Source organism: Haplochromis burtoni, unplaced genomic scaffold, assembly GCF_018398535.1.
Source record: "Haplochromis burtoni strain Fernald_Lab_line unplaced genomic scaffold, NCSU_Asbu1 Contig_469, whole genome shotgun sequence".
In the NCBI taxonomy this organism is placed as follows: domain Eukaryota; kingdom Metazoa; phylum Chordata; class Actinopteri; order Cichliformes; family Cichlidae; genus Haplochromis; species Haplochromis burtoni.
The window spans coordinates 190,612-204,482 of NW_024582830.1; the positions used below are offsets into that span (position 1 = coordinate 190,612).

At 41.4% G+C, this 13,871-nt stretch overlaps 1 protein-coding gene across 2 annotated transcripts in view; it reads left to right on the top strand.

The window, feature by feature from the left end:
- Nucleotides 1–1,990: 1,990 nt before the first annotated feature.
- Nucleotides 1,991–13,871, top strand: part of lmo4a (LIM domain only 4a) — an 18,333-nt gene continuing 6,452 nt past the window's right edge. The window contains exons 1-2 of one of the 2 annotated variants that reach the window (XM_005946228.2): nt 1,991–2,220; nt 11,696–11,942. In XM_005946228.2, the coding sequence (XP_005946290.1) occupies nt 11,701–11,942 (242 nt within the window). In that variant the 5' untranslated portion in view covers nt 1,991–2,220; nt 11,696–11,700. Of the gene's footprint in view, nt 2,221–9,271; nt 11,579–11,695; nt 11,943–13,871 lie in introns of those variants that run through there. The other variant, XM_005946227.2, reaches the window with a different exon arrangement.

Below are 13,871 nucleotides of genomic sequence, written 5' to 3' on the forward strand. Positions count from 1 at the left end.
TCCCATCTTACTTACTTAATTATAATAACTGAAAAAGGGGTTTGATTATGTAGATTTTCAGTCATCCAGTTTAGGGCGGTCTTATGAGTCCTATGAATTGCATACCTGGGACCCTCCACCTTTTGTCTTAAAAATGAAGACTCCTCTTGGAGGAGATGTGAAATATCTTTACTAACTTAAACAAGCCCAGGTCCTTTCCTATTTAAAGCTCCCACAAAAAAATTAGTCTGCGCCGAAGATTCAGGCTAAATTTGGCAAAAGGGCATTCAGATCTAAAAACGTTTTTAAACAGCCCGAAGGCTGAAAATGCTGCGTCTGAATATTTGTTACCTCTGTTTTTTGGCCCGATAATTTAGAAAACACGCTCCTCTAGGTAGTGCAGCTTCTTTGCACTTACCCCGCACGTGAGCACTTTGTCCAGCAGGGGTCGCGCTAGGCACGTTTAAGCCACACCGAACGAAGCCCGGCTGTTTGCATGTGGCAGTAATTATAATCTCAGAGGTGTGCTCTTAAAGCATGATGTTTTTGATTGTGGTTTTAAGCGTCACCCTCTCTGCATGCTTTATAACTCCACTGACTAAACACACCTGGTCGGTTTAATAAAAATATTAACATAACCAGATAACCTGCAGACCTGAACCCGAGCAGTGTTTATCACAGCCCTCTGCAGGTGTGATGTATGACTCTGAACCCACAAGAGGCGCCCGCGCAGCTATAAATAACCACATAATTAAAGGTGTTGACAGGGAACTGACACTGTGGTTAGAGCTGCTCTCCCCGGAGCCCCCCTTTAGTTTAAAAAGCTTCACACACACTACAGATCCCCCCCTCCAACAACACCAGCGTCCTCAGAACAGGATCATGTGTGGGCTTATTACCAGAGGAGGTGTTACATGTGAGGCTTGTCATGGTCTTATTGTGCATATACTAATGAATCTTCAGTGAAGGAGGGGAGACTTTTAATAAACTTAAAGTCAGAAATTAATTCCAAAGGTTCATAATTACCCTCATCCATAGACTGTATATAAAAGACAGGTGAAACGAACTTAAAATAATAATAATAATTATAAATATAATAGACATGCAGTTTACTTCCTTACTAATTTATTTCACTTCTTCTTTTCCTTCCTACCTTCCTTCTTTTCACTTTCATCCTTAAATCCTTATTTCTCTTGCTCCTATACCGTCCTTCATACTTTTCTACTTTTTCTCCTTTTTCTCATTCCCCCTTCAAACTTTCCTTTCTTACCTTGTTCCCAAATTCCTTCCTTCCTTCCTTCCTTCCTTCCTTCCTTCCTTCCATATTCCTTACTTTTTGAGTCCGTCTGTCACCCTTTCTTCCTTCCTTCTTTTCTCTTTCTTCCTTATTTTCCATGTTCCTAATTTCCTTCCTTCATTCATTCATTACCTGCTGCTCTTTAATTTTTTCCTCCCCTGGTCCTTTCCATTTGAACTGTAATTTCCTTAATTTTTAACATCCTTTTATCCCTTCTTCCTAAATGCCTTCCTTTCTTCCCCTTAGCATCCTTCTCCATTCCTTCTTATACTTTCCTTCCTTCTTTGTTTCTTGGTCCTCTTGGACTCCTTTTATTTCAGGATTGGCTCTTCACATTCGAACAATAAATTAGAAACACGCCCATTAAAATACATAAATACATAAATAAAATTAGATTTAAATAAATATTATAAATAAATCTGGAGCAGAAAGCCTAACTCTTTAAGTTACACTGATTTGAGTTATTTATTGATTCTGTTTTTATTTAGTAATAAATCCCTGTTGTTGTAAAAAGAATAATTTCTCTCTTGAAGCAAAGCGTCATGTGAATAAACGACTGTTTGCAGTCACAGTCAGGAGATAATTATGGCATATTTAGATTTTAGATCAGCAGTCATCCATCTTCCTGACCACAGGCAGGAACCACGCCCATTTCGTGACGCAGAGGAGGCGTGGCCTGGCTGGTTTAAATTGGGGAGGAGCGCTCCTCCGTGAACAGCTCAGTGCGCGAACAAAGCGCAGAAGGTGCAGGAGAGAGAAAAGAAAGAGAGAGCGAGAGAGAGAGAGCGCTCAAACATCTGCAAGAAAAAAGCAGAAGACTCCATGGAAGAAGTGCGGAGAGGAGCTCCTTCACAGGAATACTGAGCCGAAAAGTTCCCAGCTGTTTGACCTTTGGCACAAACATTAGGTGGACGAACAGAGAGATTCAAGTTCAAAGCGCGGAGGTGAGTTCACGAACCTGAAAGGACTATTTTACTGTCAGCGGAATGAAATTAAACGAGACTGAAATATTTACCGCGATTTAAGCCTCAGATTTGATGTTTTTGTCTTTAATATTTACACTTTCTCAGACACATTTCTTTTCAGACAGCATTTTTAAAACTTCTGACTCTTCAGAAACAAGCAAACGCACAAACACAGTTTTATCTTTGCTCCAAACCGCATGATATTCTCAGAAAAGCATCAACACCGAGTCTTTATTTCACACTGCAGCATGACATTTACAACAGGCAGGGTCCAGGACATGAAGCCAAAGTCTTTCCAAGCTCATGCGCCCGTTTTTATTCTATGAAATGACAAAAATATGAAGTGAAAACAGGAATGTGCTGCTTCATTTATGGTCACAAAGTGATGAAGTGGAACCAGAGAATCTGCTTTGTCCTACCTTACTCTTTGATATAAGAAGTGTTTACATCATATCTCATCAGACTTGTAGGAACACACGTTCATTTATGGTTATTTAAAAAGGACTGCACATGGATTTAAGTTTAGATGCTATAACACTGCTGTCCTCACTAACTTAATATATTCACCCACTTTTAAAACCAGTCTCAGATCTCATTTAACCTTTTTTGTTAAACACAACTGCAGATTCAAACTAAAAACAAATAAAAAATGTTCATCCTGAGAGGCCAAGAGATAGTTGATATGATAGACTGTATATAAAAGATGGCAGTAGCCACTGTGACATCACTCATGGGTTAGTTGCTATAATCATTTTGGTGAAATCAAGTCGTTAGCCTATGAGCATCCTCTCTTTTATCGTCCTTTTTTCTTTAATTGGATCATAATTTATTAAAAATCATTTATTTATCATTTTTGGTAAATTTATTTATTGATTGATTTAATAATTTGGACAAAGTGTTGTTGGGTCGGAGATCGCAGGAGAAGCAGGTCGCCCCCTGCTGGTCATTATAAAGAGTGCAGGTTTAAGGTTCATAACTTCAGGTTTCAGATGTTTTACCCGGCCTGTGGTTTGTTTCTGGAGTTTCTGCTTCACTTTTATGGAACAAAACAGCCCGAGGAGGTTGGAACGACTTGGGCGTCATGTCCTGAAGTCTGTGTTTTTCATTTTCATGCCGCAGCGTGTAATAAATGCTCGGCACTGGTAATATTTTGGCTGGCTTTGTTTATGTGTCTGGTATGAAACATTTTGTGACTTTGAGCAACCACTCAGTTTTGTAAATGTAGTTTAAAAAATGTTTTGTGTTTTGTTTTTGTTTTTTGTTTTTTTTGTTTGTTGTTGTTTTTTTCAAAAGAAATTGGAAAACTTGTAGAAAAATGTGTTAGCAGATGTGGGCGAGTGTACTCTAACTCAGCACTACACACACTCTATTTAGAGCTCTTAATCGTTATCGTCCTGATAACGATTTAAATCACAAAAATGTAACATTTTCTGTCAATTCTGTGAATCTCGGGCAGCTCGACTTGCATGAAGTGTTTTCAGCTGGAGTCGAGTGTTTTAACTGACGCATGAAACTATACATTTTTAGACATAAGTTGTAACGGCCGCCGTTTTCTTTGTGAGTATTTATTACACGGCGTGCTGCGGGGAAAAGCCTGTTCTAACGTTTGAGTCTAAGGTTTGTTTTTTAGCACCTGGCGGCTCTTTTTTACTTCTCATCCGTAAATAATCTGCTCTTTCACGTGATTCAGTTTCTTTTGAAAAGTCTCAACAGGATCTTGAGCTTTATTGTGAAAGGTTTATGTGGAACATAAACAAGCGGACACGCGATGGTGCTACCGTTGTTGTTGCTAACCAAAATGCATAAAAACAGGCGCTTGTCCGTCCGTAGTGTGGTTATATAAAATATAAGAGAGAACTTTAAGAAATTAATATAGCCACTACAGTGACCATCAAAATAATGAAAAAATATTTCCGTAAACAGTTTATTTTGCGACACCACAAAACAAACGATAGCGTAAAATGAAACGACAGACGTTTTTATATTGTCATCTGATATATATCGTTATATCCAACAGCCCTAACTGCCTGATGATTATACTGTTTTATAAATGAGTTTAAACAGAGAATACCCAAAAGCACATTTTCAAAAAGCTGTTTCACGACCTCTGCTGTAAGTGAATGACTTTTAATTCTGTGTAATGAATCGTTCAGAGAGGAAAATTACGCTCACGTAAAATATCTGCTGACTTGTTCATTCAAACTTATGCTTTAATTCAGTTATTCTAGCTAAATATTTTTATTCTGACTTCACAAAAATAACAAACACAAGCTTATGAATAAGAATCAAAATCAAATGATCAGAAAAGCTCCTAAAAATAAATAACTAAAAATCAAGAGTTGCAATAAATGTAAAAAACTATTGGCATGTATGCTTCATCCATCACTGTTGGTGTCAACGAGGCTCTTTATAAAAAAGACATTATTGAAAAGTGAAGCCGCTTAAACCTGTTTTTTCTAATGACCAGCAGGGGGCGACTGCTGTGATTAAACAGTCTGTGCGAAAATGACGCAGTGTCTCTCAAGATCCTCATGATGAACTTATGATCTTGGTTTTAGGTCATATTAAAAACCGTGTTGTTAATTATAGGTCCCATTAAGAGCCAAAAAAGGCGGGAAAACACTCAGAACAGGACTTCACTAACGAGGGACATCACAGTGGCCATGTCCCTCTTTCATATACAGTAAACCTGCTCCATGCAGTGAACTTTCATCACGTCATTACAGGCGTGTGTGTGTCGGTGTGTTTAAGTGATCTGAGCTGTACTCGTTCAGCTCTCAGCACCACAGGAAAGTCTCTGTGGGAGAATCTGCAGGTTGTCTCTGAAACTGTTTTCCTAAACGAGTGACTGACTGAATAAATTTGACCGAATTTTTATTAAAAAGGATATTTCTATCAGCTCTTGCTTCTGCGGCAGAGCTGCGTCTTTTTAATTTGACTGAAACTGCGAGCAGGATCGCTGCTGCCACACGAACCCGTGCCCTCGGTGTTAATTAAAAAGAGGCCTGTTTTAATGAAACGGCACGTCTCTCTGTGAGAGTCTCAGGAGAAGAAACTGGATCTGTGTGACCGGCGCGCCCTCGCTCGGGCTCGTTTAGTCACTTTTACCCCCTCAGACTGAAAGCAGCTTATTTGTTAATTACACCTCTGAAGAGTGTGGAGGAGGCTTCACTGAGCTGCTTTGAAAAAAGAAGGAAGGAAGCACTTCATAATTTCAGAATAAAACAACTCGTGCACAGTTCGTCCTGTCAGCATCCAGCGGCCGCTAAAATGGCTGCAAACCATTCAGGGCATCCGTCCTTCGTTCCGTTTCTTTCTTTCATTTCTTCCTCCTATCCTGTCTTTTACTCTTACCCTTCCTTTTACCCTCCTTCTTTCTTCCTTCCTTTTCATCTTCTACTCTTATTCCCCTAGCTTTTCTTCTTACTTTCTTTACCTTCCTGTTTTCTTCTTTCTTTACTTTCTTCTCTTTCACTTCATTCCTTTTTTGTCCTTTCTGTCAATCATTATTTTCCCCTCTATTGTGCTTCCTTACCTATCTTCCTTGCATTTCCATTCACTCCTCCCTCCTTGCTTAGTTGTTTTGCTTTTCTTCCATTTATCAAGCCCTCATTCTCGCCTTTATTTCCCCTTTCTTTCTTCTATCCTTCCTTCCTTGTTTTCCTTCCTTTTTGAATACCCCATTTTCCTTCCTTTCTCTTCATTCATTTGTTTCTTTGTTCCTTGCTTCCCTGTCCTTATTTTTCCCCATCCTGCATTTTTACCTTTCTTCCTTACCTATCCCTTCCTCACTTTGCCCTTATTGTCTTACTTACTTGCCTCTATCCTTGTTATCTATCCTTTTTTCTTAGCTTGTGTCCTTGTTTTCCCCTTTCTTCTTTCTTTAGGTTCTCTCCTTTCTTCTACTGGAATTTCCTTTCTTTGCTCCTTTCTCCCCCCCCCCCCCAAAATCTTTCCTTACATCTCACCACTGTCTTCTCTAAACCAAATAAGAAGCCAGTGGTGAGATGTCAGGACTGGGGTGATGCTGGAACCAGTAAAAAGCTGAAATACAGTCCTGATGGTCACAAGCTTAAATGGCAAATAACTATTAAGTGCTTAAATAAAAAATAAAAAATCAGGCAAACACATTTTAAATGGAATAAGAAACACTGAGTGAAAGAAATGATTAAAAAGATTGATTAAAAGGGAATATAAGCCACTCAAACTGGGAGTCCTGTGGACTGTGATGAATTACTAGATGACATATCAGCCATAACCTGATATGCCCTGTGACACATTATACTCTTAAACCCTTTCCTTTTAGACTAATTGAGGTCCTCCAATCTGCACTGAACGAAGATTTTTCTTAATATGAGGAACATCCGTCAACTGCCAGGAAAAAAAGAGCTGTTGTCAACCCCATCAGCCTGAAACTGGATCTGATTCACCAGTTTGTGTCTCTTCATTAGCCCCTGTGTTTATTCACTGCTCCATCACACGCAGCTATTCCTTCTTTAGGATTAAAGAGCTGCTAATAAAGAAAGAAAAAGCAAAAGGTGGGAACAGTTCAGTTTGCTGGATGTGATCATAATGTTTGTGTGACGCTCAGCTTCACCGAGAAGTCACACAGATACTCACAGCCTGAATGTTCTGGCCAGCTTTCAGTCAGATTCCACTAACTACAGTCTGACACCAGAGCCAAACATCCGACCAAAAAGACTCGAAGATGAAGACTCGTTTGAAGAGCCAAACTTCGGCGAGTGTTGTGGTGGTTCAGCGGCCATGCAGCCAAGCTCACCGGCAGCGGTTTGAAAGCACGTAGTATTTGCTGCTGACACCCCGAGGGGAAGCTCAGAAAGTAAAGCCCACACAGGTGAGTGTGGAGCTGGAAATGACATGGTCAGACCTGCGTGTGCAGGAAGGAAGAATCGGAAGTCTGTGCAGCATTTTATCAGGCTTTAGAGGAAACTAAGAAGTAGACGGGAAAGCTTTCAGCAGGAAACGACAAAATGACATTTCCGGCAAACAAAATGGGAAGATAAAAACCACCTGACTGCACCAAGGCAAAAATTTGTAAAACACTCCTTCTTTACGAAATCACGATGCCATTCCAGAAGAAGTTCCACTTCAGGAAACACATTCAGGAAACCACATATCCTGTACATGTTACACAGCAGCAAAACCAGAAATATGTTTCAGAAATCACATTTCTGCAAAAAGGAACATTAAAAAAAGTAATTAATATTAGGAAAATATGAAAATAACATCAACAACACAGAAACCTAACGAGAGAATAGTTCAGGAAACACGACATTCCAGAACTTTTATGAGAATACAAAAACACAACAGCAAAGCATGACAAATGTTTCAGAACTTCAATGTTTCCAGAAAACCTTTCAGATAACTTGCAAACAAAAAAACATCACGCCCAGATTACACAACAAAGCAGATTTTCCATAAAGCATCCAGAAATTATAAAATAAAGTTTCTGGTAACATTCCAGAAGATGATAAAACATTCATGAAAACACAATGACTGAACCCAAAATGTGACAAACGTCCTGGTAAATATGGCAACATAATTACACTTTACACAGAAGCAGCTTTTGTTTAGACAAAGATATTTACTTTCTGCAAATATATCGTACGACCTGCTGGGTATAAATCTGAGTATCTGTAGCCTGAAACGTCCCCGTCTCAGCAGTGAGACACGCTGAGGCTTTGTGTGCTGCAGGAGATGATTAAAAGCAGGATTTGCATTTTAATTGGATAAGAATTGTATCATAGAGGTTTTTGGCAGCTGTCTCGAATCTTCTCGAATTAACACAGGTGTTAGTGTGATGATTGCATTGGCCGCTGCTCCACAGTTTTGTTTTGAGAACGTTTGGACATTTTTCAGGTTAAAGAGCTGTGTGTGTGTGTGTTCTTTTAAAGGTTTCAGACTCATTTTAACTGAGGTTTCTTATCCTTTTTAGTCTGCATATGAGCCGGTCAGGTCTGATTCACCACCTGAATGATATCCAGAGGACAGGGTTGTGTTTTGGATGCCACTGTAGAGACAAACTCGTGACGATGTACAGGTTTTCACTTTATTTCACAGGGGTGGGAGGGGAGCTGTTATGCTTTGCAGACTCGGGCCGCTAATTGATTTCACGGCTGGTGATGTGCCGCCCAGAGGAATCTGGCACCAAAGACAGGAGACAGAAGGAGGAGAAAGAGATGTTTAGGCACACGGTCACATTAAAAACACCAAGTGGGAACAGATCCAGAATTATTGACCTTGTGATGACCTTTTGGATTTATGCTAACGGGAGAGTGAGGTCAGAGGTTGAACTTCAGGATAGGTTTAGTAATGAGTTGGTCAGCTATAAATGCTTTTGATCCTGGTTGGATGAAAAAGCCCACTGAGGCGGAAATGGCTCAGTTTCCATCAGTTTGTAGCTAATAACAGTTGGCGCTACATTATGACAATGATCAGTATACTTCACACTTATTGGACGTCACTTTAATCGCCTCCAAGTTGAGATTACTTTTACTTTCTTCTGATTGGGTGCCACTTGTAAACACATGTGGGTGTAGCTTCTGTCTCTCTGAGATGACCACATCAGGCACGTCCATGTCTTTTGCTTTTACACCCCTGATAACTGGCTAAGAAGGAGAAAAATAGCTATCGAGACCAAAGCAGGGCAGCACGGTGGCGCAGTGGTTGGCACTGTTGCCGCACAGCAAGAAGGTCCTGAGTTCAATTCCACCATCAGGCCGGGGTCTTTCTGTGTGGAGTTTGCATGTTCTCCCCGTGTTTGCCGGCTTCCTCCCACCGTCCAAAGACATGCAGCTTGTGGGGATAGGTTAATTGGATAATCCAAATTGCCACTAGGTGTGAATGTGAGCGCGAATGGTTGTCTGTCCCTGTGTGTTGGCCCTGCGACAGACTGGTGACCTGTCCAGGGTGTACCCTGCCTCTCGCCCTACGACAGCTGGGATAGGCTCCAGCGCCCCCCGCGACCCTGAAAAGGATAAGCGGAAGCGAATGGATGGATGGATGGAGACCAAAGCAGTTTATTTCTGCTGTTGAATTTGAACATGGGAGTCTATGGGGATTGACTCACAGGAACCTCAAGTGGGCATTTGAAGAACTGCAGCCCATGTAGCCCCAAATATCAGGGCAATGTACTGATTATATACAAAGTGAATTTAAAATATACCAGTGATGCAGGTTTATGTAATCATTCTTGTCTTTCATTGTCAGCAAACACATGAAGAAGGACCCGTCGGTTCATTTCCAGCTTCTTTAATTCTATTTTTGGACTCTAATAAAGCAGCTTTGCATGATTCACAGTTCAAAATAACCCTATCTTATACTGGGCCTTCAGTTCATCTTGTCTAAAACAAGCTATTCTGCATCCTCCCCCTTTAAGCAAGCTTTCTTCTGATTGGCTGCCCCTCATAAACCCATATGTGTAAGGTCTGACATCAAGCAGAGCCAAGAGTAGAAAAAACAGTGACAAATGAGTGTTCCGCTCACAGGGATTACTTGTAGAAACACTGAGCTCATTATTTGAAATTTTGGACGTGTTTAATGTGAAAATCCAGCTTTGGAACAGGAGATTCATGGCAGGAAGTAGAGAGGGAAGCACAGAGCCCAGGTCCACAGATTTGAATGCAAACCCCCGACTGTGCACTGTTTAGTTTTATGTCTTTCTGGTAGAGAAAGTTGTCGGATTTAGTCACGCTTTGTGTCTGTGGTTTGTCCTGCTGTGCACTACAAGCTGTTTAAACACCTCGAGGAGAATTTAAGGCTAAAACGATGAGCTCGAGTTTTCACCCATTTCAAATGTAAAGGTTTCATTTGTGGATTAAATAAATGGCCTCACTTCTCATTCAGAGGATTGACTCATTCATGACTGAGCCGTCACTAATAAGAAGGTTTGGTCCCAGCGCGTGTGGCTGTTTGTGGTTTGAACGTAGCCTTGGGCTTCTTAACATGGTGTTCCTGTGGTTGATTAGAGCCAGGTGTCTACTCTAGAAAATGAGGGTATTGAGGGCAGCCCGCCTCGCCGCAGAGGACCAGCTGCTGCTTGCTGCAATCTCAAATGATCTTGTGGGAAGGCTAGTCGTAAAGCTAAACATGCCCTTGCTGAAATTAGACGCTCTGGAGGACAAATTGTGCTGCTGTTGCTCATTTGGAAAATGAAATCTAGCCCTGCAATTATTTTATGTTGTTGTTGGCCCTAATTATAAATCATGGAAGCGGCTGAAGAGGCAGTGTTGCTGACTCATTGCTGAGCGGCACACACACTGCTGTGGTTGTACTCAAAAGCAATATTATTCCCAGCTGTGCATGAAATCAGCTCAGTTCTGTAATGGAAAAACGAGAGTGAGGAGGAATATGCTGAATGCTGCCCGACGGTACATGTGTTTCCGTAATGTTTAAAAAGAGATGATGAAGGAAAGAATTAAATCAAGGCCCAGATCCTGCACAGATTCCCTGCTCACGGGGCTCGTTTATCAGGTTCAGAAGAGTGTGTGTGGTTTTGTTTTACCATCTTTGAGCTTGTTTGGGGATCGTTCTTATGTTTGTGTATTACATTCATATTCAAGGATATGCTCCTGCCTCATGCACTGTTTTATGAGCCTTTAATTATTCAGGTAAAAGTCTCACTCCATAAGTGGGCTCAGACCTCCCTTCAACCTGTCAAGCTCCTCTCAAACTGAGGGTAGACCCTGGGTCTACCCCAGCATCTCCTTCCATGCATTTCTTTTTGGTCTTGAGGAGCAGCGTCTGTACTCTGAGCTCCCACCCTCTCTCTAATAGATATCCAATAGATAGATACCAGATACCCAACTTAGTCTCCAAACTAAGTACAAACACCAAAAAATTGTGGCTACAGAAAAATATTCAACTTAGCGTTGTTTGGAGGAGAAGAAATATGTCATTAGTTGACAGTCGGTGTGTCAGAGGGCTTCTGGTGGTTATACAACAAGAGGCAGCTGTGGCACAGGAGGTAGAGCAGGTCATCTACCAATCAGAAGGTCGGTATTTCGATCAAGTATCCTTGGGAAAGAAACCAAACCCAGAGTTGGTCCTGATTCGCTCATTGGAGTGTGAATGCGTGTGAATGCTGGATGGAAAGCACTTGTGTGTAGAGAAAAGTGCTTGCGTGTGTGGGTGAATGAGACATGTTGTATAATGTGCTCTAAGTGCTCGAGTAGAAAAGAAGCATTTACAGCTAGTTTAGAAAAATATCATGGTCCAGTCCAATCCTGGTTTTCTCACCCTGCCATGCTGTCCCACACTGATCATCAGTTAGGTGGCAACAACTTCAAAATCTGAAAGTAATTATTAATATTAGAAAGTGAGTCGCAGCCTCAGGTTTGGAGTTAACATCACTGACACGCTTTTATTTGGTCTCATCTTTGACACCTTTTTTATATCTAATCTCCAATGGTTCCTCTTTCCTTTTACCCTCCAGTGGCAATGGTGAACAGCAGGGTGGAGGCACCCACAGTAGCGGTGATGGGCAGCGGCGGCGGGACAGCGGGCAGGTCGTGTGCAGGATGCGGGGGTCGTATCGCGGACCGCTTCCTGCTCTTCTCGATGGAGCGGTACTGGCACACGCGCTGCCTCAAGTGCTCCTGCTGCCACGCTCAGCTGGGCGAGTACAGCAGTACCTGCTACAGCAAAGGCGGCATGATCCTCTGCAAGAACGACTACATCAGGTGAGGCTTTTCAGAAACGTGTGTGTGTGTTAGTGTGTGTGAGGGAGGTGCAGGCAGGGGTTTTGTGGGCATCTCTAGGAAAAACTGAGGGCTGGATCTGGAAAGCTGCTGAGGAGGACCCTGAGACACAGCAGACTTTGTGCATCAGGCCAGTAATAATACAGCAGCCTCTCATGAAATAAATAAAGCTCTGACTGTACGGTCGGATTACGCCACAATCTGCAATAAGATACACTGAATAATCATGAGAGGTCTGCAGTGTGTTGGAGGAAATTCCACATTCAATCCAGCCGTAAAATGGGATGTTTATGCAGGTGCATATAAATGTCCCTGATTAGTATTCATGCGGTTTTTGCACTGGTGTGACTCCAAATTAGAAGCTGGACTCTCACAGGTTCCTATGCATTCATGACTGGCTCATGCTTAAGCTCATTCAAACTCATCCAAACTGAAAAAGGCTTCACTGAAGGCAAAAATCTGCCTTTTACAAAACAGACTGGTCAGTCGAGTCACAATCAAACTATGATTCTAAACTAACAGGGAGCTCTTCAGTTGTTGAATGCTGCTTCGGGAACGTGTGCCAAGTCGATACACCAGTTTGGTCTCAGGAAGCTCAGGTGCTGAGTTGTGATGGCTTCTCATGTTAGAACCTGCAGTTCCTCTAGTGACCACTTGAGGCTGGCTCAGGCATTGAATCAGCCCCATAGACTCCTGTGTCAATGTGTCTAACTTTAGAGCAGAAATAAACATGTTTACAGCCTTCTACAAAAATACCTTTGGTTTCTATCACTATTCTCTCGTTGTTAGTAACTATACATGTTTTTGGAATGTGCCCGTTCAAGCTTCAAAATACAAAACCTCAAAGAAGTGCAAGCTAGCATGTTGGCAGTGTCCATTTTTTATATACAGTCTATGATTCCTGGTCATTGTAGCACCTTCTAGTGATCAAGACTTTACTGTGGTTCGTCCAAAATAAGATTAGTGATCCCATGAGCTACGTTTTGTTTTATGAATGCTGCTTTGTGATGTCACTTCTAGGGCTGGGCCATATCATACTGTTCACGGTAATACCGGTATAATGTCGGGCAAACGATAAGAAAATGAAATATTGCGATATAATATGGGTAAAACACACATGTGCAGTGCCTTTGTTTTCATATGCACATGGCGGAAAAAGCATGACGGCGACAGAGAATGAGAAGGGCGAAAGCGGATCGTTAAATGAAACAGATGAACCAGAACTGGTTTGTAAAAATGCTGCAACTTCAGTGGTGTGGAACTGGTTTAGCTTTCGCCCGTCAGATACACAACAAAGCACTATTTTTGGTAGAGCATGCTAGCGGGCCGTCGTTATTACGTGTTGTTTTTAAGAAGACGGCACACTTAAAATCAATCCTTTGATTTTTCTGAAAATCGACAGTGCCCCTTATAATCCCATGTGCCTTATGTTTGGATTCTGGTTGTGTTTACTGACCTCGAAACGATTTTATGTCGTACACGGCGCTGGAAAATCTGTCAGATGTTTTAGTACGACTTTGTTAAGCTATGAACCCGCACCGCTTGATGGACTGTCGGAGCATTGCGGCTATCCTAGGCAGGAGCCTCGCAGAGTGATACGTACTGTGCTTCAACATAATATTACCGTATTGTGTGTATAACCTCTTTTTAAGTTTTGTGGATATTATACATGGTTATGATGAGGATCTGTCAGCCAGTTTCCACTGGAAATGCCTTTTGGTTAAACTGTCAGCAAGGATTTTGCATTTGCACTGTTAATTTTTTATATAACTTTAATGCACATAAAAAACAGCTGCTTGTTTAAGTGAAAATACATAGATGTTTTTGGGGTTTTTTGCACTAATAAAGTTGTGGAGTTGTAAAGCATTTTGTCTAGTGTCAATTATATCATCAGTTTAGAGCTGGGCGATA